General features: G+C 39.8%; 1 protein-coding gene across 5 annotated transcripts in view; it reads right to left on the bottom strand.

Moving 5' to 3' along the window:
• DCAF1 (DDB1 and CUL4 associated factor 1) overlaps positions 1 to 27,357 on the bottom strand; it is a 46,775-nt gene extending 19,418 nt beyond the window's left edge. For 4 of the 5 annotated variants that reach the window (XM_019619895.2, XM_019619894.2, XM_019619896.2 and 1 more), the window contains exons 1-18: positions 27,218 to 27,357; positions 22,782 to 22,858; positions 22,398 to 22,471; positions 21,450 to 21,563; positions 18,899 to 19,036; positions 17,392 to 17,892; positions 16,088 to 16,189; positions 14,149 to 14,307; positions 11,543 to 11,722; positions 10,374 to 10,583; positions 9,333 to 9,502; positions 7,556 to 7,680; positions 4,844 to 6,104; positions 3,865 to 4,063; positions 3,097 to 3,179; positions 1,796 to 1,880; positions 645 to 878; positions 51 to 144 (exon numbers count right to left, since the gene is read on the bottom strand). In XM_019619895.2, coding sequence (XP_019475440.1) covers positions 51 to 144; positions 645 to 878; positions 1,796 to 1,880; positions 3,097 to 3,179; positions 3,865 to 4,063; positions 4,844 to 6,104; positions 7,556 to 7,680; positions 9,333 to 9,502; positions 10,374 to 10,583; positions 11,543 to 11,722; positions 14,149 to 14,307; positions 16,088 to 16,189; positions 17,392 to 17,892; positions 18,899 to 19,036; positions 21,450 to 21,563; positions 22,398 to 22,471; positions 22,782 to 22,858; positions 27,218 to 27,327 — 3,916 coding nt within the window. In that variant the 5' untranslated portion in view covers positions 27,328 to 27,357. The remainder of the gene's footprint in view (positions 1 to 50; positions 145 to 644; positions 879 to 1,795; positions 1,881 to 3,096; positions 3,180 to 3,864; positions 4,064 to 4,843; positions 6,105 to 7,555; positions 7,681 to 9,332; positions 9,503 to 10,373; positions 10,584 to 11,542; positions 11,723 to 14,148; positions 14,308 to 16,087; positions 16,190 to 17,391; positions 17,893 to 18,898; positions 19,037 to 21,449; positions 21,564 to 22,397; positions 22,472 to 22,781; positions 22,859 to 27,217) is intronic. The other variant, XM_010718289.3, reaches the window with a different exon arrangement.
• Between the last annotated feature and the right edge of the window lie 503 nt (positions 27,358 to 27,860).

The raw sequence follows: 27,860 nt of genomic DNA on the forward strand, positions 1-27,860 counted from the left end.
ATTACTATCAGAGATGTCCAAAGACAGTAATTAAGACTGAGAAATCCTACCTCCATACATAACTGTGCCCGTATAGTTGAAGACCACACGACACTGATCCAGTGCAGGAACTGTGTGTAACAAATGGAAAGTTCGGAGGTCCCACTGAAGAAATACAGGCTAAGGAGCAACAGATCATTGAAAGTGTCTGCTTCCTTTTCAGTACAGCGCTGAAAAGATGGTTAATTGCTTTCAAGAAACCACACTGATGCTCTCTCGCAAACTTAATAGAACCAGTGTCAGATTCTAATACTACCTTCAAAATCAAAAAGCTTTTACTGAGGACATCATTCCCAATCATCAGATGTTACAGTAGCTTCAAGGTAGATCTTGGTAAGGGAATGGAAGAGAGTAAAGATATCACTAAGCGCATTAGAAAAAAAATATCTCTCAAGTATTCCCATTAGTTCAAAATCAGAAGTATAGCCCAGATTTAAACTGGGTGGCTGCCTGAGAGTCCCCATTTACTTGATTTCCAGACAAAAGCTGTTGCTTCCGAACATAATTTATAACACATCAAATAATTTACAGAACTTCAGCAAACAGCTGTGTTCTTCAAACAAATTATTTAGGTTTCAACACATTATCACTATGGCTGAGGATACAATTTCTGTGTTGACTATGACCTCTAACCCATTGGGATGGAAAACACCACTGATGGTCATGTTGAATTTATCAAACTTGTGGATGGCTTGTGCTGATCTGACATCCCAGAGGACACCATCATTTAGGACAAGGTCATCAGTGGGGTTAAATGTGGCACAGTTCTTCTTGTAGTTATTAGCGAGATCTGGGTTAAACAGAGTCAATAGCTTGTTGCCAGTCTGAATATCATAGATCTTTTAGATTAAAAAGAAAAAGAAACATTAGTTACAAGCTGTAATGCACCTGCACATTAACATGAATTAGATCCCTTATAGAATCACCCCAGCCCCATTTTGCTTTATCATTTCAAGCAAGTTCAAGATAACTATCCCTCTGTCAGTCTTAAACAGTTTTTCCCAGCTGGAACTTAAGTGTCACATGTTTTGGCCAGCACATTGATTACAGCAGGCTTGCAAATATATTCTAACACTATCAGGATAACCCCATTATGAAAAGTCAGACATGAAGCTGCAGACAAATATACCACTTTGTCAGAGCCTATTTCAGAAACAGACCTGCTTATCAGAGCAGACAGTATTTATGAATATCAAAACTGCAAAGCAGAAGGGGCTGGCAAGGTCAGGGAATGTTGGAAACATAACTACACGAAAGAAGTTAAAAATCATGGTATCTACACTAAAAGGCAATTTTCTGTAGTCTGTCCCAATGAACTGTAAAAAAAAATCTTTAAGACCTTTAAGGAAGATGAAAAGGTCTTTAACAAAGAACAAAGGCTTTATGGCCATTTCACATCAGTTTAATCTGTAACAGTCTGCAGAGCCCAGCTCTCTTTCAAACTCAGCAAAGAAACAATTCTCTAATATGGACAAACAATCTGTTTAACAAATAAACACAATATACAAACTGATCTGACTTCCAGATTATTCAGCTAAGAAATGGGCAGGAATTAATAGTTTGCTTAAACACAAGATATTTATACAATATGGTCAAGCTTATACCCTTAAACAGAAGGAGAAGTTATTTGCTATTTTCAAGGCTCTTTCTGTAGCTCACACAGGGCCTCACAGCACCCAGACCTGCTAATAAACACTGTGTGAAGAATTAAATTCTTCTCACAGCTTCACAACCATGGCTTCTACTGGTTACTTACATGGGCAATGTCTCCTTTTGTGCCAATGACTCTATCTTGAGAGTGTTTGCTGAACTCCACATATTGGTCATCAGGGAAGGAATGCCTATAGGTAGAGTCAGTAAAGATGTCAAGGCAATGTAGATTCAAACTACTAGTGAAAAGACTTTCCTTTGCCATTGACCATGGCATACTACAATACTAAAACGTTCCACTGGCATTTGCAGGGATATTTACTGCAAACATAGTCTTTCCAGCAGATCTATTAATAAACACAATCGGCAAGTCAATAGAATCACAGAATGAATCATAGAATGGCTTAAGTTGGAAGGGACCTAAATATAATGTAGTTCCAATCCACTACATTGGGCAGGGCTGCCAGTCTCCAGATCAGGCTAGACAGGATCCTGTCCAACCCAGCCTCATCGTATGCATACAGAGATGAGGCATTCACAATCTCTCTAGGCAACCTGTTCCAGCACCTCATCACCTTCGAGTAAAACTTCTCCCCTACATCTCCCCTCTTTTAGATTGAAGCCATTCCCTTTCATCCTATCACTATCAGCTCATGTAAAAAGTCAGTTACCCTCCTGCTTGTAAGTTCTTTTCAAGTACTGGAAGGCCACAATGAGGTCTCCCTGGAAACATGTAATAAAATTACTACTACAAGAGGTCCAGCATCGTAAGTGTAACAGTATTTTTGCAGGAGTGACCAACGAACTGCAACAGGAACAGTTGCACATATATATACATGTATGTGATGGTACCTTTAACTTCTTGTCTGAAGAATGCTCTCTAGCTGACTTACACGTCACAGCAAAACTGTTGTTTACAACTGAGGTAGATGATAGCCCAATCTTTTAAGGAACAAAGAGCCTCTCCTCCATTTTCAATAAGAACAATTGTAAATATTAAACTCAGTTTGATATAGTTTTCTTTGGGATATCCAGGTCCAAAAATTTCACTATGCAAAACCAACAGGTTATAAAATTCTGTAACTGGTTACAAAAAAGTTGTCAAGATGACAATCTTACCAACATAAGAATAGAAATACAAAGGTAATTCTCTGCCTTCAGGAACAAGGGTCATCTTACTAATCTAATTGCATTAAATGACTCTCCAGGTAAGTAGAATTTTCAAATATGTTTGTACTCAATTAAACAGGGAAGATACTAAAAATAAAGTGTTACTTTTCTCATGTTTTCACAACAGATACTGGGGAAGCTGTACTGTCTCTCTCTTTCACGGAGCTTGTTCTTAGGGATTCTGCCTATATTGAATGTTTCCAACTAAATACCCAACAGAGATCAGAATACACTTACTTCATATCAAAGACAGACTTCATTCCCCACAATGCAGACAGAGGTTGGCTCCACGTAGCAGATGTCAGCAATAAGGATCCATCCTGTATTTCCAGATAGGAGTGGAGGGGAAGGAAGGAAAAGAACACCAGGGAAAACAGAGGTCATTGTTTTACTTGTGCACATTAATTTAGACTGAAATTAATCTTGTAAGAACTACAGCAAGTTCTGTGCTCACTAAACTGCTCTCATGGGGATAATGTCTCAGCATTCAACATTATACCAAGAGTTCTTTATGCTACATAGATGAAGGAAAATATTACAGGTAACAGTGGGAATGGTCTGTGATGTTAATAGCAGATAAAAGCAGGATGATCTCCAGCTGAACTGTGATGACCTCTGAGTGGCACTTTTTCTGCTTTAAGTTGAAGTCATTCCCCTTCATCCTATCACTATCAGATCAATCTCTATCTAGAATCATCCCCTGAAAGATTTTTTTTTTCCAGTTTGATATATTCTGGCATTGTATCTCACAACTCTTAAGTCACTTTAAAATCTGTTACTTATGAAGACACACAGCCCCTGCATCTCCTCAATAAATTATCTTGGGAAGAAAATATACTACAGAATTCAGAGAGGCAGTATGTAACTACTACCAGTACTTTGTTCACAGGCACTGCAGGCCAGCCAGTAGGTGCACTTGAGATTTATATATCCAGATGTGCCCAAATATACCAGGCTTTAGTCTATAGGAACTTCAGAACTCAGCACAAGTCTCCAATTACTCACCCTTGATGGCTCAAGGTGCGTGATAGCAGAGTTATGGCAGTTGTAACTCGCCTCTTCCTGTCCACTGAATACATTGTATAGTTTTAACTGCCCTGTGCAAGTACCCAGCATTAAGAATCGTTCACGCGCAGAAAAAGCACAACAGGTAAAGCCACTCTCATCCTCATTTGCTTCCCGGAACACAGATATTGGACGGAACCTAGAAAAGGTGGAAAACGGATTACTGGAAAGTAAGCAAAAAAACAAGACGGAACTACTGTTCAAATTGATGACACTAAAACCAGTCCTCACTAATTGTGTAGGCTGAAGTTACAGTTTTGTTCTAAGACAAACTAAATGTTAACTATAAGACTACTGGTCAAGTGAGAATGTGACAACAGTGTCTGCAACAATTCTGAGTTTGTCTTGCATGATCAAGTACTTCTGTTACAGTACATCATTAAGCTGAAGCACTTACAGTCTGCCTTCAAAGCTGGACAGCTGAAAACCTGAAAATGCTGCCATTTGGATTTGATTTTTTTTTTTTTTAAATACATCATTTTTCAACAGAAGGAAAGCCATGTAAGAAGTCTAGCAACTTGCTGTGCTGAAGATTAAGCTGCAAAATGAACAATCCACCTGTCAACAGGTCTGGGTCTGTCAGCAAAACAACCTCAAGGCTATGCTCTCTCCTGTAAAACTGGCACTACATACCTTCCAAAGGAGAACAAAGAAATATGAGCTTCATCAACCGACAATGCCAATTAATTAATATCACTCTGAAATTAGTGTGTTTTGTATCCTTAGTACTGACCCTTAGTATAAGAGAAACAGAACTTATAAAATTGTCTTGCAAAGCTCTGCCATCTGCCACTGCAGAATTTAAATGCTTGTCTGTCCAAGGAGGCTCCACCATGGGATTCCACAGCCTGATTTCAGGCAAGGCTTTTTGGCACAGGACACACTCTGAGAGGGAGCAAGAAACATTTTTCTTCCTTACCTGCTAAATATAAGATGTCTATCAAAGCAGCCACCATCCACCCCTCCATACTTCGGAAAGGCTGCCCTGCGGGTCAGCCGTGAGGTAAAGTTAGTTGGCGCTTGGCGCCTCTGTTTTGGCTCAGGACACTGGTGGGGAGTAAAGAGAGAGAAAGGGGGACAGGTAGCAACAGGGTTTTTGCAGCGGGCATGCTGCTCCCTAAGGTACTCTGTGATTATACTGTCCAACGTGGGCGGGGAAGGAAGGTGTCTGTCCAGCTGCTTTTTGATAGCGGGGCTCTGGCTGTAGGCGCCATGGTCCGATTTTTGTCGCAACACTCTTATTTTTCTGCTGTTGCACGGAGATGGCCTCTCCCTGACAAAGCTAATCCTGCCAATCAGAGGAGAGTTGCTGGCATAAGAAGGGCCTGGAAGGGCAAGTGGACCTTGGGATGCAGGCGGCCTTGCCTGAGCATGGACAGACGTGGCAGCAGAACCTACAGAAGTGTGGCTACCCAAACGGGCTGAGATGCCATTAGCTATGCGAGGAGTGCGTGGCAGGGCCACGGGAGAGGCAGCAGCCGCAACAGGGGTGAAGGCAGATGAATGAGATGCTGCAGTCATGGGTAGGTCAGCCTCTTTAGTAAGTATAGATGCAGTTTCTCCTAGGCCCTTAGAGATGAGATGGTTCCGAATCAGGAGCAGAAGCTCCTTTTCAGGAAATGTGATTCTTGACTGAGCCACCACATCCGCTTTCTGCAACCGAGCCAGGGAGACATCTGTGCCAATCAGCAATGGCTTCCCAGAGACACGCTCTATCAGTTCAGCAGCGTATTTACAGAACTTCACATGCTCACTGCGCTTGTCCTGAAGCACTGGCTCTTTCATCAGCTGCTGAATTTGACAGCTGCTGAAGAGTGGGAGCTTGCTGATAATCTGCCGGACAGTACTGCTGCGTGAGAGCCCCACCAAGGCTTTGCAGGCTAATGCTCGGATCTGATCTGCATCTGTGATTGGCATCTTTATAGACAGCAATGACAGCAGCACTTTGATGCCATTGTTAGACTGCACTACATTCCACATCTTAGCCAGTGTGTGCTCACTGCTCTTAGGGGCCTGAGGAAGCTTTCGCCGAGGAGTTCCAGAGATGAATTTGCCAATACTGGAGATCCGGTTATCTGGGCCGCACACACAATTAATGATGATCTGAAGGGCTGATTTCTGAATCTCAGCATCGTGGATGAAAAATTCACCCTCAGCAACTCCAAGGATGATACTAATACCTAGTGAGGGAAAGAAATAATTCCTTTAATACTCTCTCTGTAACTTAACTGATGCAGCTGTAAGAAAGGGAGTCTTTCACAAATTTGAGAAAAATACCTCATTTCTCTTCATTCTGGGGATTTCTGAAGTTCAATTTTTTTTTTTTTCCCCTAACTAGCATAAGACACATTCTCTTGCCTCCCTGACAAAAGTGTTTTTTTTGTTGTTGTTGTTGTTGTTGTTTTTTTAATGCTCTCATGCTCCTCCATCAATATCAGTAAGCGAGGGCAGATCTGTCAGAGCTCAGGCATGGCACAGGATTGCCATCTCCAACATACCTGGCACAGAGAAGATGCACAGGCATGCCTCTAATTTCTTACTACAGAGAAAGCAACTCTTGCAGAAGATATTAACAACGTAGACAATAAAGAGAAAAGATACTTTGTTATGAAGGGGAAAACATAAATAACGTCATAGCTTTCTAAATGAAATTAATCTACATGTTTCATGTCCACTTCAGAAGATCAAAACTTAGAGAAACAGGTATTTAGTCCAGAAAAAGTTGTAAGCAAAATACAATTTCTTTTGCACAAAACCTATCATCCCTCTTCATTTTTTTTTCCTTAAAGAAATACAAAAAAGGAAGTCAGGATCTCTTTAATGCATAGGCCTTAGATCTGACCCAGGTATACTTCATTCATCTGTATACTGAATACTGAAGCCAATTAGAATATAACTCAAACAAAAGCAGAGTATAGAATATAACTCAAACAGAAGAAAGGCTAAGTGAACTGGGACTGTTCAGCCTTGAGAAAAGAAGACTCAGAGGGGGATCTGATTAATATTTATAATTATCTTATGTGTGGGAGTCAAAGAGACATGACCAACCTCTTCAGCAGTCTGTGGGGACAGGACAAGAAGGAACTTCCTCACAGTGAGGGTGACGGAGCACTGGAGCAGGCTGCCCAGGAAGGTTGTGGGTTCTCCTTCTCTGGAGATATTCAAGACCCATCTGGACACCTACCTTTGCAGCCTGCTTTGCAGGGGGACTGGACTCAATGATCTATAGATGTTCCTCCCAGCCCCTACAATTCTGTGATTCTGCAAAGTCTATAGTAATAGTTCTCCCATATTCCCAAGGAGACCTAAACTTCTGGGAAGCCAAGGGAGCCTAACAGCCCCATAACAAAAGCAAATTTGCCTGCATCTGTACTTAATGAGCCCTTGAAAACAAGTGTGAGTCACAGATCATACCTTCACATTTATAATACAACCATAGATTAATCATGACAATTTTAACTGCAGTCTACTCTCACATTTACCTGCATCCCTAATGATAACTCTGTATAGATTACTTTAACCCTTTTCTCAATGTAGAAACAGCCAGCTGAAAAAAAAAAAAACAAACCAAAACCAACACATAGAAGGCAATTGATAAGGGTACGATTAATCAGGACCACATTCAGCTTACCCACAGTGGAAACGGTAGATCCAGCTTCATCTAACACATCCACAGGTTCTGCCAGCTGCAGTTGGATTTTAGGAACCACAGTCAGGATGGCTAGCACATCCAAAGCATAGCGCACTGTGTCGTTCCTGAAAGCAACATGAGAACTTCTGAGAAGTGTACTCTAATCCAACAAATCAATCTGTCACATCTGATATTTTTGATGATGCTTTCTGATCAATGTGCTGCTCTTAAAGGGCTGGTTCTCACAGAAGGTACTGCTCACATACTGTAAATACGCACACTATCACCTGCAGTTTGGCATACATCTCACCCTGCCCACAGGCTCCCAGAAGCAATGTAATTTTGAAATTACAGAAGCACAAAGTAGACTTATCTACAAAAGCGCTCTAAGCTAAGATTCTTCACCTAACCTAACTCTACATCTCAGTTTAAAAGTATTCCTGTCTAAAAAACTTTGTTGCTAATGAAGTAGAAAAGTCTTCTCTCTGAAGTGAAGGGAAGCTGTTTGTCAGTTTTATTGCTAAACATGACATAGATAAAAGCAATTTTGGCACCAGATTAACAGACACAGGTATGTGGAATATACGTGCTGAACAAGAGGTGGAAGAGCAGAACAGTGGAAAAAAAGAGAAGGACTGATGGTTTGTAAGCCTGTATGGAAAGGTAGGAGTTAACCCAGGCTGTAATTAAGAAACAGCTGCAGAGAATATAAAAAAAAAAACAGGAGAACTGAAATCACCCAGGAGAATGCAACCTGAGAGAGAGGGAGAGGGAGACAGGGGACTGCAAAAGCAGAATAGATTTCAAAGGCTTTCAAAGCTAAGCTATGCAAAGAGCTCCTGTTCACAGCAGAAATAAGGAGAAGGGAGTCCTGGTGACAAGAATACAGTTGATGACAACTAGCCACAGCAGACAGTGACTTATCAGTGAACTACACCAACACTCTTGAGATCAGATGCTCATTAGGATAAACAGAGGTTGAAACATTGCATCCATCTTCCCTCTGAACTGGGCACAGGATCCTAGCAGTATCTCTACCAGAGTGTAGTATAGTTCCCTTTCTCTTATAAGAGTAAGAATGCTGCAGATTTTGGGGTGGGCTGTGGGGGAGCAGGGCCACAGAAAGATATCACCACAGTGCCCCAGACAGGAGAAAACTAGTAGAATCACAAGGTAAGCCTCTCTGTACAAACATGCTGAGTTTAAGAGCTGATGGTGCATCATCTAGGGACCCTGTTACTGTGCGTTGAGTTCATCTTCAGACTTTTTCCCCTCTCAAATACTGGCTTGTTGCATATTCACAACTCCTTTGCAATGTAACTACTCAGTAAGTTTCAAGTATCAATAAGTGAACAAAGGTGATGCAAGAGAGGACACTGTATATAAGCTAAACCCACTTCATCCAGACCTTCCACCTCTTTTCCAGGATTAAGATGTGTCTTGACTTCACCTTCTACTTAAAAGGTTTTCTAAAACCCTTCTGTAACAAAAAGATAAGCAAAGGAAGAACTGTGTCTAAGCTGTACTGTGATGCTGGTTTCTCAAATCAAAAGTGTGAGGCACCTTGGTTCTTCAGGATTCTCGTGGCATCTCTCTCTCTACCTCAAGTTTTTGGTTCTGCTTTCCACTGTGCTTTTATAAGCACCAAGTAAACACAGCACAGGCCCCTACCACCTGCCTTGCACACTCTACGAGAAGGAGGGAATCTAGAAATTCAATGGCCATCCCGCCCAAAAGTTACAACTTACTGCTCTAAAGAGTACAGCAAACAGCTCACCTTGCATAGTATGTCTTCCAGTTACATGCTATTGAAATGAGCTGAAGCATGAGTTGGACACAAGACAATTTAAGGAAAACTTCTGCAGGCTCCCAGTAGAGCTGTGCTGGCCCATACTCAATGAGGAATTCCATCATCTCTACAATCTGCTCATGAGTGTAGGAACAGGCCTGCCGGGAAAGGAGTTGGAAGCATTAGAAAGAGATCACAAGGGTTACAAACTTGCTCATCAAGTCCTTCACTGCTGTGATTTGAACTGAAAACTGTAGTCTTATCAAAGTTGAAACTATTATTTTCTTGCAAATTATTTACTTTGTTTTATTCTCCACTACAGAAAAAAAATCCAGCAATTGACATGATAATATGCAATAATAAACTTAATAATACATTTTGCTTCTTTGCAGTCCTAGAAAGCTTAGACCAGTTTAAAAAGTTATACTAAAATTCTAGTCTGCTTTTAAGCTACTAGTGTAGTAGCTACCAGATTATTACTCAAAAGAATCTTATGATAAAGTACACAGGTCTGAAAAATATTCAATTAAAGTTTTTAACTTCTGACTACAAAATATACTGAAGAAATGGCATTCCAAATAAGCCTACATTTCAGCTCAAAAAATATCTTCTAATTAAACAGCTTACACACATTAATCATTGAAAAATAAGTGATTTTTGCAAAAGTGAAAAAAATGTTCTCATTCCAACTTACTGCAATGGAAAGCCATTGTAAATGAAGCCAGAAACCAGAAATGAAGGTATTACTTCAGAACAAAAAGCCACAAAGTTGTAAAAACAAACAAACAAACAAACAAAAAACCATAAATAAACAAAACGCCACACATTTTTTGCAGAAGGAAAAAAAAACAATTAATATCCAACAACAGTATTGCTTGCTCATTCCTACAAAATACGATCTCTGACAAGTATCATTTGTCACAACCAATTAAAATCATTTCAACATTTTCAATTAAAATCATTTCAACATTTTCAATCTATGTATCTATAATACAGGTTAATGCTGGGAGGTTGCAGCATGATCCTCACCTTGTATGGGGGCTGTGGATGGACCAAAACACCACCTTCAGTGCGCTGGAGTGACTGCTTCACCTGTTCAAGTTTGATAGCAAGGTGGGCTTCAAAGTATCTCCGCAAGGCCATGCAGGTGTGTTTCCCAGTCTGGCGACTGGCAAAGATCTCATCATCACTCAAGAGAGCTCCTTGGTCTTCCAAGTTTAAGATTTCAAGGGTACTTATCTTCAGTACAAAAGTTGGGTGGAAAGAAAAAAGTTCCATCAGTTCACAGTTCAAAAAAAAAATAGCACCTACAATTCTCAACCGCACTTGTATCAAAACCACACTGAGTTTGCTTATGTGTCATCTGTACCAGACTCTCTCAGACAGCCAATGAAAGCTTCTTCTGTTCAGATAATATTTACCCACACAAAATGCTAAGTCTAATAAGAACCATTCCCCCCTTTCACTGGAAATGCAGAAAAAAATCCAGAAGTTACATTAGCAAAAGTCTAAAGGCACTGCTGTATTATATTAGGCATTATATTGCACAATGCAAAGTGATTACACCCTGCAGTGGCAAGGTCTCTGAGTTTGTACCAAACCCAAGCTATCAGGACTGCACATGCCATGCAAAGGTACCAGTTTATCATAGAATCATAGAATCACAAGATTGGAAAGAACCTACCATACCTTGCAGTTTAGTAGCTTGTGGTAGCAATGGTAGTGGGAGGACGGTTGGACTAGATGATTTTGTACAGTGTAACAGTGTACGTTTGCATCCATAAGGTACTGCGATTACCAAGTACAGCACAAACATCTATACCTCCCTCGGCACAAGGTTGGATATATTTGCATCCAGAAGGGTGCACGACAACATGACACACACATGTTCAGATGTTTCTCAGCATTCCACTCTACCCACTAAGCCACCACTGGCAGAGAGTTCTGCTTAACTTAAGAGCTGCACCAAAAAGCTAACAGGAAGTAGCAAGCCTCTGAACAATGATCCTGTTATTTACAAAAAGAAAAAGAATCCGCTGGTCTGTTACTCAGAAAACTCACCTCACCTTTCCTACCTTTTGAGAAGTGAAGAGGAATAAACAAACAAGCTAGAACAAAACCAACCAGAACTCTCCACTCTTCAGAGGGTGCAAAACCTGGTTTTAACCCTGTTCAACACATAAAACTGTAAGTCTTACCAGGTTAACCAGACGACGAAGGCCATCATGCCTGTCAAAGAGCTCCAGGACAGCACGAAAGGAGAAGCAAATGGAGAAGAACATAGTAGCATGACAGCAGCCAGAGGCATGGGAGCACTCCATTAGCCATAAGGTGTAGTTCACCACATCTGAAAGCACATTATGGGGGTGCATGCACACCTAGAAAGCAAAAGAACTTTCTTAAGGAGGACTTCAAACAGACTGCTGAGGACAATTAGTCTGAGGAGAATGACAGTTCTTTGAAACAAAGAGGGTACAATTGTCCCTAGTGTAGCTGGGAGTAACTGACATCTGAGACATGCAACAAAAGTCCCATTTACAGACCAGTGAAACAAGGCCTCAGTGAGAATACAAGAGCACCATGTGGAAACACAGGACTAGCAACTGGTCCATTCCCTGACATAAACAGGGTAAATACAACACTCTTCATACAGTAAAATTTCAGAGAGCCCTTCTGCATACTGTTTCAAAGCATCTGAAGAGAGTGTTTTGCTAGAGCCAGAGAAGAAAGACAAGTTTTTAGCTAAGAAACAAAAATTCTTCCAAATTTAACAGCATCACAAACTATGCTGCAGTTCTAGTAAACTCTGGTATCAAAGCCAAGGGGAACAGCAAGGACCATCAAGTGCTAATCTAAAGCTTGACTTTCTCTTGAAATAGACAACTTAGCTGGTCTATTTCCTCAGTCCTGTCTCTGAAATGGGCAGACCACATGCTCAGAGCTGCACTTTGACATTGTTTATATCATTCATTAGCTTCTAACCCTCTGCTAAGGTCAGTGCCAACAAGAACTGTGCAGGGAGCTGAAGCACCAGCTGCTTTTATGCCAAGTTAGCAGATTATTATTTTTTTAATCCCCTCTCTCAGTATGTTGAACACTGACAGAGAAGACTGAGTAACCAGTTCCAGCTTTACCTCCACCCAAAGATATGAGGATTGGCACACATTAAGTAGAATGGACTGCCACTCGAAACTGGCTTCCTCTGAAATACCCAAAGACAAGAGAAGAAAGAACACATATCTGTTCACCAAATATTTGTAAATATTGGGAATAACATGTGGTAGATAAGAAAACATCACCACACACAGCTACATAACTTTATGACATGCCCTGAGGACATAAGGAGAAGCAATGTCCATGCAGCACCCTGCCAGAGCCTTTGGTTTTCCTTTAGAACAATCATGCAAGAAACAAGTGCAACCAGAAAAAAAAAAAGAAGAAAAAAAGAGCACAGTTTTTTTTATGACACATAAAACTCAGAGGAACGCCAAGCAATACATATACAGCAAGGGTCCATTTTCTGACAAAAAGAGCAAAAAGAAAGAAAACATTACACTCATCTTGCCTTTCTTGCCTTCATAAAAGACATGACACAAAGACAGACCTGTCAATCATAGTTACCAAGAGGTTTTTGAGTTCACTCATATAAATGCCAGCAGAATCCCCATATAGGCCCTTAACCGCTGCCAGTCAAGTATATATGTGACTAAGAGTGTTAGACATGTCAAATCAAAACACTCAAGACAGTATCCAAAACTCAAAATATGCAGAAATGTAGAATTACTGCTTTATATGGTTCAGTTTTCAAATGAATTTAAAAAAAAAGAACACAAAAACAGACAATTCCAAGGACAGGCCATGAATCAAAACAGTCATCATTCAAAGTAGGGCAGCTTTAGAAGACTATAATTTTACAGTTGCTGTGAATGAACCTCCCATGTGCCAGCAATAATGCTTACAAGCTGGAAGTTCATCTTTTTTTTTTTTTCTCCCTCTCCTTCCCTTGGTACAGCTGCAATTACAGAATAAACTGGATTCGTTGCTGGATCTGGCTTAGCACAGAAGTGCTGCTGCCAGTGTGGAAAACAGAAACAGAATCACTGTTTCAAGTATCTGGGAAACTGAAGCTTAATAGAAGACTGATATACCAATCTACTGAAAAAGACTCTTGCTGGAAGAGCACTAATCAAATGACAGGAGGAACCTTTTATGACGCATTTTTAAAAAAATGTTCAAATCTGAGGTGAGCAGCTAGCCTTCATTATCAAGTGTTTCAACACTAAGCTCAGGCCAAAGAGAACTCAACATCCTTTAACATTGTTTCCTGCACAATGTGTCAGTCTTCTGCTGCATGCCAACACCAAAGGAATTGCACTGATGTCTGGAATCTGACTGAGGCACCATATAACACTGAAGCTGTCCACACCTGGACTGTGGATGAGAAAAAAAAAATCCATCTCAAGTATAGGAGAATGCTGGAACAGGTGGGAAAGGAGGAGTTTTTCCTTCTTTAGGGAAGGGGGACAATAGGGTGAAAAGAGTGAATGGAAGTAATGAGGCAATGCTAAAAACAGAGAGGTCTTCAGTTACATTCCCTGGGAACTGAAACTCACACCCTTGAAACAAAATACTCAAATGCACCATTATTTCTATGCTTTCTGTTGCCTTGGCACATACCAGAGACTCTTACACAAATTTGCTTTTAACTTAGGAGATATTTATCTTACATTTGAACAAAGGCAGAAAGACTAAGTCCCTTGAAATCATTAAAATTACAGCAGTTACGCTAAAGAATGAATCTTACCCTTTCCATTGCATCTTGATTGTAAGATAAATAATACAAGCACATGGAGACTCCCGTGGCTGCCATGGAAGGACGAGGAATCTCCAGCAACTTCTGCACGCCTCCATGAGCAACAAACTCTGTTGCAAACTTGTTATGCAGCAGCAACGATGCCAAATGCTAAAGAAAAAAGAAAGCAGACTATAATAGAATTCTTCAAACTGTCATCAATTCCTCCCTTCTAGCTGTAGGAAAACAGATGGCAGAAAACAAGCACTCCACACTTTATCCACTTTATTTCCTCCTGCTACATTTAACTGCACAATGTAATACCTAGCATACATATAACTTTTATACAGCACTTAAAGCAATTATGTCTCCTTATTAAAAATATTACCAGTTTAATAAGTTATTTTGCTTGACTAATGCCTGAAGAAAACACTAATGTTGTGGGCTGATTTTTTTTTTTTTTCCTCACTAGTGTATTTCTTGCTGATGTACTCCTGAGACAATAATTGACACTCCACAGTGTTAAGATTATCACCAGTCCTGTTGGAAAGAAGCAGACAACCTTTCTCCTCAACTGGTCAATTTATTCCATTGCAGATTTTGTGAATAGGCTTCTACAACCTCAGATCACTAGAAATAAGAAATTCTTGCTTGCTTGCTGAGTCTAACTTATCACAAACGTATGCTGTCCAAGTCTTTCCTTTCTTTCCCACTCTGCACATCTGCCCTTTCCCTTGTATCAGCACTAGCATTCGTTAAAGTACTAACAAAACTAATGCTGAACTGATATAAAAGGTAACTCAGGGTGGCTGAGGGGGAAATGAGCTCTTATCCATACTTGCACCATTATATGGTTTGCTATACAGCTTCCTTAACATTATGGCAGGCAGAGTTGAGAATGACGCTGCAGACATACAGTAATTAAAGATGACAAAACGAGTAGACCGATGGTTTTTGTTTTTTTTTTTAAGCTGCACCAAATCTGTGAATTTTTTTTTTTTTATTTTTTTTGTTTGTCTTCTGAACAGTTTACTTGTGTACCTAAATGTCGGTAGTCAGAAATGAACTCTTTCTAGTCTGAGAAGTTCCCTTTAACTATGCAGAATTAGAAATGCTTCTTGGATGAAAACAAATTAGATCTTAAATGCCACGTGTCACATTTAGCACATTTTCAGTTACAGATAGGAACACTGCTAGATGCTCCAAATAAAATTGACTTTCAACATACTCAAGAAATAGGCATACAAAGATAAACAACAAGCAAAAAAAAAGACAGCAATCACTTTGTTTTACACTTTAGGAGGAGACAGGAAGAATCCCTGCAACCCCCACCCCACTCACAGCTGAGGTAACCTACACCTTTTGTAGGAATGTTCCTGCTTGGAAATAAATTTGCAGACAAATGACAATGAAACAGAAAGATGATACTGGAAGACTGAAGCCAGAGAAGTCACTGTGGAAGAAGGAAGGAACTCACAGAAGAACTAATTGTTGTGCTGTAGGTTTAATTTAAAGAGGGTTATCTTGTATTTTTTTTTCCCATATTTTTGGGTGACAACTAACTGATACAGCAGTTGTGTGTGAATGATTCCAAACATCAGGCTCAGGGATGGCACTGGAGCTACTGGGATTAGGATGCTTATGCCTCTTACCCCTCACAAATGTCCCTAGCAATAACAGGAATCCCAGGGCAGTAGTAGTGTAAGGTTTTGATGGAAAAAGGAATCAGCAAATGGCAGAGAAAATCAATGGCGCTTCACCCACAACTAATAATAGTAATTTTTTTTTTTAATACCCAAGAATTATAAAAATAAAAACAGTGCAGCCAATCCTAGGGGACCCTACTATACATGCAGGTCTAAGGAAGGCAAGCACATGCCTTTGATGCATGCAAATATATTCCATGATTTTCCCATTTGCAGTGCAATTTTGCATTACAGAAGTAATTTACCTTAAGGGCTTCAAAAGTAAGCAGCACATCGTTGGTTCGTTTCAAGTCAATGTAGTACATCATCAGCTCCCTTGATCCCAGTTGCATGAAGATGGGTAATAGCTGAGAAAAATAATATTGGGAGGCTAGCTGAACATTTCACAGGAAATTCAAGGTCTGTTTTGGCTTTTACTCTCTAAAACCCCCCCACTTACCCCCTATTGGCAGATACCTGTTATGAGAGGTCAGTGGTAACCAGTTCCATCCATAGGAAGCAATAAAGGTTAACAGACCTCTTGTAATACATCTGCTGACTGCAGCAAGGTGCATGACAGCTGCCACAGGAAATCTTAAGGCACTCCTTCAAGTGCAGCTATGGTAAGTCCACACAGGTACCACCCTGGTGATAGGTTCCACTTTCCATCTGTGCAAAGACAACTACCCAACAACTGAACAGAAAAAAAAGGAGAGCAGGGCAACAAACCAAAACCCTCTGCATAATTCTGTGTGTAATGGCTTTACGGCACTAATTCCTATTTCTCCTTCCTATTATTGCTGGCGTATGAAGTGATCCAGACAGCATGCAGGGTATTAGGGGGATAATGGTTTCTCTGGTTCTCACAGAAGCAAGGCGCGTGCACACACATACAGTGCATAATACAAAGCAAAACTGTGTTGCTTTGCTCCATCTCAAATTCAGTTAAACCACCTAAAAATATCTATAAAGACAAAGGCGGTCAGTAGATCTACACTAAGCTGAAGTTCATAGTTTAAAAAAAAAAAAAAAAAAAAGGAGCAGGAAACACTCTGCTAAATCTGATGTAGCTCAACTATTTTAAGTAACAACAGCTCTCAAAAGCATCTGCATCTACACTGCCATTTCTTATCAGAAACACTGCAGAAGACATACAAACCATTGCAGAAAACACTTTAAGCTTACTATTTCCTCTGAGTTCTAAAGATGGAATCCACTAACTTCCCAGGAGTAAACAGGAAAAAAAATGCACGCATTTCAAACAAGTGACTTACCCTGTATCATGTAAATAATCAAAATTAACAGAGACCAGGAATAAGATTGCTAGCACTGTGCTCTACTATTCCAGACAACTGCTAGGCTCAGGTTCAAGTATTACTTGATAGGTACCATTCAAAATAATGACTTCATCAATTTGAAAGCCAACAATTCAGGAAGCATTACTGATCTTAATCATATTAGGAAACACTGGTGAGTAATAAAATAGCTCTCAAAACTTTTCCTCACAGTACCACTGACAGTTGTGTCAGGAGAATTGACAGAGTCCTCCCACCTTCATATATATGCTCACCTCTTGATATTCCCCTAAGGGAGTCAGATATTGAAGAATGAGCCTCTGCTCTATGGCAGGAGTCAAAGGGTAAAGTGTATAATTAGTGCCAATCACCCACGGGGACATTTCTGACCAGCTGCTGTTGGACAGTTCAACAAACATCCGCTCTGGTTCTGAAGCGGAGAAGCCCAGTTTTTGCTTGGCCTTCCGGAAGCCATCTCTTTCATGCTGTTTCCCTGATTTGCTTTTTCTTAATCCCACATCATCTAGCTTTGTAGAAGAGCTGACTCTGCTACTGGTCTTGTGACTTGAATCAAGATGAAAGGAGATCTCCATATCCCCAGCCACTTCTTGCTCTCCATCCACCGCCATCTCCCCATAATCCATATCCACAGCCTCTTCATCCAAAGGCAGCAGAGAATCTGATGGCACTTTCCGAGGACTGGGACGCTTGTTTTCTTGTTTTGTGGTCATTTCAGTAACCTGTAACTCCCGTAACCGTCGAAGCACCAAAGCCACCTGTTTCACAAAAGCAGCATGCATAAGAATACACTCCCTGCCTTGATCATACTACTTGCACTGGCCATTGTTCTGCTCCTAACACATAAAGAAGTCTATTGCACAAAATATCAGGCATTCTGAAGTACACACTTCCCCAGAGATTTAACAATTTCAAAGTGAACAAAAAACCCCAACCCTTTTTGCTATAGCTTTTACTCTAAAATAAATAAATAAAATAAAATAAAAATCTTCACTCACTTTCCTGAAAGAGAAAGAAGTGTGGTCTGAAACCCATTAAGAACCACATACTATCTTGCATCTCTCTTTCATCATCTGTCTAGTCTAGAATAAAGGCAACATTTCCTTTCAAAGCAGGAGTTTTGATAAACTGCAGTTCTACAAAAGCTAAGAGCTTGATTTTTACACCTAAAGGACTTATGTATGCAAGAATTAGAAGAATTCACCTACGGTTTGACACAGTAAGTGACAGTGTACACCATTCTGAAAAACAAGTTTGCCTAACCTACTTCCTTTTGACAGTCATCTCAATTGCTGATAATCATCATACAGATTTAACATTAAACTAGTGAAAAGTTAATTCTTAATACGATTCTTTTTAAAATATATAACATTTCCTATGAAGTTATCTCCATGTTGACTTAACTTTCATTTCTGCCCAGTGTTTAAGCTACTACACGCAATAGCTAAGTCTTCGAAATTTTTGCTCCAAGAAAACTGGGAAGATGAGTCCCATCAAGTAGTACAGCATTTGCCTTAGGTTTTCGTAGGCATTTTTCAACACAAACAATGTAACAGAATAACCAGGCCGCATAGGCCAGCCTCAGCAAATTCAGTCAGGAAAGGATAGAAAGTATGAGCTACTGAGTGAATATATTATTATAACCACTGTAAAATGTATACGTTAACACATACATGAGAGTACCACCACATGCTCTCAAAAAAAAAGAAAAAAAAAAATAGATATCTCTCCTGTAAATGAAAGTGTGCATCAAGAGATCATTACCAGTTGTGAATTCTCATCCCTGTAATTGGCAGCAATATCTTGGTTTTCCATAGCTCCTCCTAAAAGCCCTGTTGCATATGTCCTTAGCGGCTGATCAGCTTCTCGTGCCCATTTAAAGAGATTTTCAACTATGCCTTCCTAGAATGCAGGAAACAAGAAAGCAATTCCAACAGTTAAGCATTTTTTTTCCTGTCAGTATTACTAATAGAGATCTCCAACAATTTGGCAGGTTTCAAAGAAATGATTTTGAAGTTACACTAAGTAAAAGAAAAAAAAAAAAAAGTGGTATATTACTTACATTTCTCTAACAGCTTAGTAGTTGAAAAGTCACTTAAAACACTTCCTGATGTCAGAGGAACTCTTTACATTAATGACTACTCACTGATCAAAAGAGTAATCCTCAATAGTCATAAATACATAAATTGGGGAAGAGAGAAATGTATGCAATTATACCAATCCACATATAAGAAAACCACAGAGTTAAATATTAATATTTTAACAGGAAAACTCAGAAGTGATTGAACATGGCCTGCCAGGCATTTTTTCTTAACAAGGCTGAATAAATGTTAACTAAAACAGTTAATTAAAAGACTACCTGTTAGAATGAAAGATTCTACTTTTTTTTTCCTCTAGATCACTATTGGATTTTGAAACATATATAATACCATAACATCATTAGCATGACAAGATCTTGCACCTTGTACATAACTTGAGAAGTAGGTACAACACAGAAAAAGTTATTAATAATAATGAATAGACACACATTTCAGTAAGAACCTCCAGCTTACACATTTTTAAAGACTTGTCTGTTATACATTAAATAATAATTAAATTTTAATTAAAATGTTCTTATGACATTAGAAAATGAGATGCAAAATCCACTGGGCCTAGAGGGCGTCCTTATGACCAGAACAACATCTGTCATAAAGCCTCCTACAAAAAGAAAACCTTAGGAACCAGAAATGAATTTCATGTATTTTCCAGTCACAAAAAATTAAGCTCAGGTTGGCACTTTTGGGCTTAAAAAATTTCTATTAACCTAGAGATTTTGTGTTTCAAGAATAAAAACTATATTCTTCAAGGAAGAAGCCTATTGCTTTGCTTTTAACTTTTTTGGATCAAAGCCTTAGATTTTAAGCAGATTGCAGAGATACCATATTAAATTCAATACTTCAGAAAGGATATGCATTATTCCTTCCTTTTATCATGCTTTAGAGTCCACATCTCTACTTCTAATAGTAAAGGAACTCAAGTAAGACTTCCACATAAAGTACTACCTGATTTCTGGACTTCAGAAAAATACTGCATTAATTTATTTTTAAAGATGAAGATAGCAGGGCTCAGGAACAAAATCTGCTTTCTCCTTGCTTTCAACCCTTTGTGCATTCCTATAAAACCACACTTGCCAACATACAGAAGCTGAATTCAGCTGTCCATAACAGTTCTAGATAATCCCCGTGAAGCATACAGGCTTTAGATTGCTTGAAGTATGACTTGCTCATCATTTAGCTTGAATAATGCTATCACTCTGCCACAGTTATGGATTACCAGGTGACAGGCTTACAGCAAGTCTTAACATACTATACTGCCTGCTTCACTCATGAACATACAAAATAACAATTTAAAGTATAACATTTCCCAAAACATCAATTTAAATTATAAATCATTTGAGCTGGAAGGAACATTTAAAGGTCATCTAGTCTAATTCCCCTGCAATGAACACGGACGCTTATTAGCTACATCAAGTTGCTCAGAGCTCTATTCTTGAGCATCTCCATGGACAGGGTATTCACCACCTTTCTGGGCTACTTGTTCAGTGCTTCATGGTTCTTATTGTAAGAAACTGTCTTGTCCAATCTAAATCTCCCTTCTTTTAGTTTGAAACTATTTCCTCCTGTCCAATCACAACTGATCCCACTAAAGAGCGTGCACCCTTCTTTCTCATAGCACTCCAGATATGGATAAGCTGCTGTCAGGTCTCCCCAGAACCTTCTCCAGGCTGAACAGCTCCAGTTCTCTCAGCCTGTCCTCACAGAGAAGGTGTTCCATCCCTTGGGCCATTTTTGAGGTCCTCCTCCAGACACATTCCCTTCTGTACTGAGAACTCCACATATGGATGCAGTACTCCAGGTCTCACCAGCCCAGAGCTGCTCCATCCTCACATCCTCAGATTGTACCGATAGTAAGGGTTGCCATGACACAGGTCCCAGTCCTTGCACTTGGCTTTGTTGAAACTCATGAGGTTCTCCCAGGCCCACTGCACAACTGTCTAGATCTCTCTCTGCATGGCCTCCCATCCCACAGATATGCTGAACACACCATATATAATTCCAGTTCCTCTGTTTGAATCAGTCCTCTTATAACTTTTGTAAGCTGTGGAATACTCAAGATTTTATCAGCCGAACAAGCCCACATTAGAAAGCCCCAAACCTTTAATAGGGCTAAACAGATTGTCTCCCAGAGATAGGATTTAAATGTTGCTTTTTACTGGTTTCTCCTATGGGATGAACTGTTGGAGTACCTAATACGCCAAGCTTATAAACTAAGATACCTTTTCCTGAAAGACAACAGCAGTTTCCAGTCCTGGCATGATATCCAGAAGAAGTCTGCAGGCAGCAGTGTTTAATGGAGGTTCTCTGCTTGTCATCACATAAGCATTCACTAGCTAGAGAAGATCAGGAAAAGCATCAGTTTAAAATCCAGGAGTTGAAATAACTTCTCTGAGAAACAGAATTCCCTCTGATCTGATGTTCACTGATTAAATACTTTTCTTGAACTGATTTGTAAAGACAAATGCCTAAAATAATTACAGCTCACTAACAGTGTAATCATGCGAGAGTAATAGCTGAAAAAAACATTACAAAATCAAATACATTTTCGCTTGTCAATTGCAGTTTAAGACAGAAAGCTCCACGTAAGCAATCTGGCAGAAACCTTACAGCAGCAAGCACTGATACAGGTGGTGCGCTGAGATGAGGGAAAACACAAAATTCTGGTCTATTAACTCATGTAAGGGTAGAGCAGTGCAAGAGGAAAGCCAGACTCGTCTCCAAAATGCTCTGCCTGAGCCTGCTAAAGCTAGATACACTCTGCTTGTATAGGCACTCCAGCATCCCCAAGTATTCACAGAAAAAGCACTGGAATTAGTGGTATTAATTTCCATTACAGAAATTAATTAGGCTTTTAAACTTTTATTACAGGATCTGCTCTTTCTTTAAAGAGACTGATAAATGCTGAGAAGAACTAATTCAATCATTAATACATGTATTCCAGTACTCTCGAACAGCTCATGAACTACCCCTTTCCTCGGGTCACTCTAACAGCAGCAAACAAATTGCACTTAAACACACTTTAAAAGCCACTGCTATGGAAGAAATAGTCCCACCACCAGTAAAATTAATATTAAACAAGCACAAGTACTGAGGTAAATAACAGAGAAAACAAAAACTTTAAAGTGTCAAGAAGACTTGACAGGTACAGTCCTTAGAGCAAAACCTACCGCATTCATGAAATCATCATTCTTGAAAAGTATCCTTAATAAGTGACCAAGCATACACTCAGGGTCCGCTCGACCTATAGAGGAAACAGGAAAAGACTTATCTATGTACCTCAAGACTTCAATACTAAACTACTAACTTCCGACTGACTGTGGAATAATGTAGTTAGCTGTACCTTTATCAGAAACAGAATTAATACAAGTTATATGCACTATTCATCAAGTTAGTGTTTCCTCTAGTTGCAATTACCTACTTAAAAGGTATACTAGTCATACCAGACCCTGATCAGTAGTGAACAGATTCAGGCTAGATTTTGCTTACTTTTAAATATGAATTATCATGTATCAGCTGATGCAGAGCTATCAAAACCACTCAGAATGCCTTACCGGGGTGTCGGTCATCAAAAGGGTCTGGATCCCCTTTGCGGTATTCTTCAGTCTCCTTCTCAATCAACTCAGACATCCTACAGAAGGAACGACAAAACATAAGCACAATCCACTCCATGGATGCAATTCTTCACGTTAGCCTATTTGTCACTGTGCTATCAAACAGCTTATCAGCTTTCACTTGAATGGCATTCAGCACTACCAGAGGATTTCAGACTGTCCACCCAGAAGGGTGAATAAAGAGCCTTGCCTCTGGTACCTCATTCCCCACCAGCCTGCCAAAACATGCTGAGACCTTATCAGCATCCCAGTGACACACAAGTGTGATGCTCTGAAGGAGCCAGTACTGCTTATTTACTCATGTTACAGTCCTGGTGATGTCTACAACAGATACTGTAGAGAATTACAAGAAATAGGAATTTAAACAGTACCCTTCACCTTACAGTTCCTCTTTTGGTGTGGGATAAGCCCTAAGCAAGCAACTCCACCCACTTTCCTATTCAGTTTAGGCAGGTGCTTCTTCACAGACTATCTACACAATTTTGTTGTTATTTATATTAATTTTCAGTAGAGATAAGTTATTAATGTGTCTTATCTCTATTTAGCTTATTTCTTCAGTGCCACGCTCAACTTTTTAGCATGTCAGCTAGTGCAATGGATAGTACAAGGAGAAACTCAAGTTCCCTACTCAGAGACCTTAAAATACATTAAATGATCCTTTTAATCAGCAAAGTAATGGAAGTTGATCTGAAATTATGCCTTCCCTCTACACTATGAAGTAGTGTCAGCAGACACAAGAAGTTCTGAGCAACAACTCACTCAGAATGAACAATAAGGGAACAATATAGTAGTTACCTATATATAAAACATATACAGAATATGTGGAATATATAATAACATATTGCTACAATAATACACACAACAGATTATATTATTCCCTTGTTATTATTTTATTTACTATTAAAGAAAATCAAGAAGAATAGTATCTCAAGGTCAAGCAACAAATAATCCCATCGTAATCTACTAATTTTCTCCAAGGAGTGGTACAGCACAAACATATGAAATTTGAGGGGAAATAAAGAGCAGTATTTAAAAAACAAAAGCAGATTAATTCCCTTTCCTTGGTATACAACCTGATTCCATCCCCCCTGCTGAGGTCTGAACTGCAGTGCAGAACCTACAGGCAGTGCAGCATTCTGAATCAAGTTCTTAATATCTCCAGACTAGGGAGGCAAGTAAAAGTTATTAGAAAGGAGGGAGAATGGTTAAAAGGCTGCAGCAATCTCTGGAGGTTTCCCTTACAGAATGCCATTGACTTCTGTTCCATTACTATTACTTTCCAGAAAACACCCTGTGTTGCCAAGGTCAATCAGAGGCAAAAAACTTAAACCTGCCCCTGTGAACTACACTGACTAGCCAGTAGGACAAATTATGATGTTATAAAGACTGCCCAGATTGTAAGAACATGGAATTAGCTTACTGGAAACAAGTAAAGTACTTCCCTGCTCATCTCAAGTTAACTGTCATATCAAACTGTTTATCCTGCAGGGTTTTAGTAAGCCTGAATGTGAAGAGATGCAAACTGCATCCCTTGCTAACAGGTGGCACAGCTCAAGCTCTTCTGACTTTCTGGCAAAGACTAAATACTTAAATATCTATTGCCAGCTCCTCATTTTTCCAATGAGAACTAATAGCTTGAGAGGCACCTGCTGACAAATGGGGAGTTGAGAACCTGAACCCTAGATTTGCTAGGTCTTTTTAGGTGATAATTGGCATACTGAGTACATGCCAGGAAGGACTGACAAGCAGCATGGAAAGTGAGCTGAGCACTTTCCTCAGTCCATGCAGTTTAGGGAGGCAGTCAAAGAGCATGCCAGCTGAAGCTGCTGAGCGGTTCCAGGGACAACAACATTATCACAGCCTAGATGAAACAGACATACAAATCACTGATTATTGGATTTGGGTGGTTGTGTTTATTTTGAGACAATTAGGTGCAATCATTTGATCAAAATATAAAAGCGCTGCCTCTGCAAAATTGGCTTTGAAAAGAAAAAAAAACAACAAAATTTTTTTTGACTGAAAGCGCACAAAGAGTAACTATGAAGTTCCTTGGATGCATCTAGGGCTTATTGCACTCTCCTATCATTTCTATTGAGAATTGACAAACTACCAAAGCTCATTCTCATCTCTTAACACAGGCACTGACACAAAAGGTTTTAACAACAAAAACAAAAAGACCAAATGGTGAGATGCTGATCTTTTATGTAGGTTTCAACATTTCCTTTAATCACTTGATATTAAGCTGATTGTCTACCCACTTGACTTTGCAAGCAAGATCTAGGTTCTACATAAGGGATAGGTGTTCTTCTCACCCAGTTTGGACTCTTTTTTTCCCCCCCGAACTGTTTACAACTGTCCCTGCAGATCACCTTTGAAACTTAGTCATATTCTCATTTTCACTTGCCAGAAACTTAGCTCACTTAGAAGTCAAAGAAGGAGGTTGTGGGGACATTCAAGTTGCAACACTACCACTGATGCAAAAGGCACAATATAAAGCAGTGCCTTTATGACAGACTACAGACAGGATGCTCTGCAATACTACACTGCAACACCACAATGCAACACCATTTCCCATATTTGGTCTGTGGAGCTGAAGTCAAAACACGGTGTTCCTGCTATTGTCTCACACTCTCACCTCTGCTGCCTCAGAATCACATTTTAGCAGGCACTCATGCATAAAGAGAAGTTTTCTTCCAAGTAACTCAGAAGGCAGTAGGAAGTAGAAAAACATCACTCACCAAACAAACATGACCACAGCTTCCTCTGTTGTAAGCCTAAATCAATATGCAAGAGCACTGCTGTCTCCAGACATCAGCTAACACAAGCTCCACTTGGGGAGGATTCCTAGCACATCTTCCAGCAAATTCTTTGTAACCTATCCAGTATCTAAAACCTTGTATTCCAGACAGACATATGGCTTTCTCTTTTTTTCTCTCAAGCACTGTAAAACCTGCTAGAGCCAAGGGTACATCTCCTCACTATCTACCTTAAGTAGACCTGTTACCTCCACCACAGCCAAAATACCTAAGCTCTTACTATCTATCATCTCTCCCCATGCTGTACAGAAACCTTAGAGAACCAAAGGAGGATTATCAGATTTGCTTAGGCATAAACAATGTAAGGAACTCAAGGAGTTCCAAACAGCTATTAATGCAAGAAAATGCATGTTGAATTTAAATTTCTTAGAACACATTAAATTTCTGGTGTTCATCATTGTGACAAAAATCCTGGAAGCAGCACATATGCTTCTGTCAAGACACAAACCAGAAACAATACACAAAAGATGCACCAAAATATAGGCTCAGGATTTTCAAGAGACCTACTCATTTTAAACATTTAGCTTTGGCTTTTTGCAGCTCACCTCTCTCTTCCGCGCTGTTATTTTTAAGGAGCGGTATAAAAAGCAAGCATTTGTGTCTGCAAGGTGAGGCATAACACGGGTCTGCGTAAAGAAGCTCCAGCACATTTCTGTTATTTCTACCCAGTGCCAGCTCAGGATCTGTGCACTAAGACTGTGCACCTGACCCAAGAACACAGAGCAGCATGGTACAGAAACCTGGGCTGCTCTTAATGCACCAGTGAGCACAGTAAGCCCCTCAGGCACACAGCAGGCAGACAACTCTGACAGCAGAGCTGTGAGGAGGAACTTTGTGGAATTCCTGTAACTGTCTAATTATACCAAGAACATTACAAGATTACATAAGAGAGGTCTGGCCTGGGAAACCACAACTACAATTGATACTTTAAATGCTCCTCTTGTAGAAGACTTCCTATAACGAATGGTGTTACTAGCACATACACATCTAGAAACATCCCAGGGAATATCTTCCTCACACATACAATAACACGGCAGTGTAACAATGTCTAGTTAAAAAAAAAAAAATCAACTTCTGAAACTTCCCTTTAAGCATGCTGTATGAGTTGCAGCAAAATTTTTTCAGTAAGGCTCTCTCCAACCAGTGTGTCTCTCTCTATTTTCACATAAACTGTCCAACATCAGTGCAATTACAAACCTCACACCACCACTCCGATGGAACCACATTCTCACAGCTTTCTGTTTTGATCAATAAATTAGAAGTTTCAGAAGAACATACCAAATTTATTTCACTTGTTTAATGATTCCATTGGCTTCTACTATTTCAGAGTATTAAATCCATGTTTTAGATGTAGACTGTGTAAGACCTTTGCAATATAAAATACTTACTAAGTTTGTATGCATTTAAATACTACACTCACAGTTCAAATTTCAGGCCAAGGAAAACTTTATTACCAACAGTTAACCAGTTATTAAAAACCTTCAATCAAACAACACAGTAAAAATTGCTCTCAAGTAAATTCCTAAATCTGAATATCAGAAGTTATTTTATGGAACTCACCTGGTGAGAATAGGAACCATATCTTGCCCACTGCCATGTTCTTTCTCCCATTGCTCAAGCAGAGTAGTAAGCTCAGCCTTGGAGTCCACATGCCCAGATCCTGAAGTCATGGCTTAGCCTAAGGCAGAGGTAACAAACAAACAAAAAAAAGCAGGAAGGTGAGCAAGACATCCCACAGTTTTACAATGTTCACTGAAACAATCCAAATCAAAAATTAAAATCTACTTGGAAGATCACAATACTGTTGCACTTCACTTTAACAACTCAAGTTTTCTCTTGGTCCATTGCCTGAAGAATTAAGGAATGCATGCACACTTAGAACAAGTCTTAACTGGTACGCGACAACCCTGAGCACAATGGGAAGCAGGCACACCTAACCAGATGTGCTCAGCACTAAAGCTGTTCAGAATGCTCCTTCAGTTCCACACAGTCCTGAGTTAACCCTTTGCCACTGCTCAAGATTTGTTCACGAAACAATAAAGCCAGGGCAGCAAAATTACCATCAGTGTCTTTATTCCAGCTTAATGCCGCCAGACATTGGAGAAAGAATCAAGAATCACCCTGGCTTTGTGCTGCTGAGGAAGCAGGTGACAGTGAGAGGCTGCTGGTAGCCAGTGGGAGGACCAGGTCACATACTGCCCCT

The sequence above is a fragment of the Meleagris gallopavo genome, chromosome 14, assembly GCF_000146605.3.
Source record: "Meleagris gallopavo isolate NT-WF06-2002-E0010 breed Aviagen turkey brand Nicholas breeding stock chromosome 14, Turkey_5.1, whole genome shotgun sequence".
In the NCBI taxonomy this organism is placed as follows: Eukaryota; Metazoa; Chordata; class Aves; order Galliformes; family Phasianidae; genus Meleagris; species Meleagris gallopavo.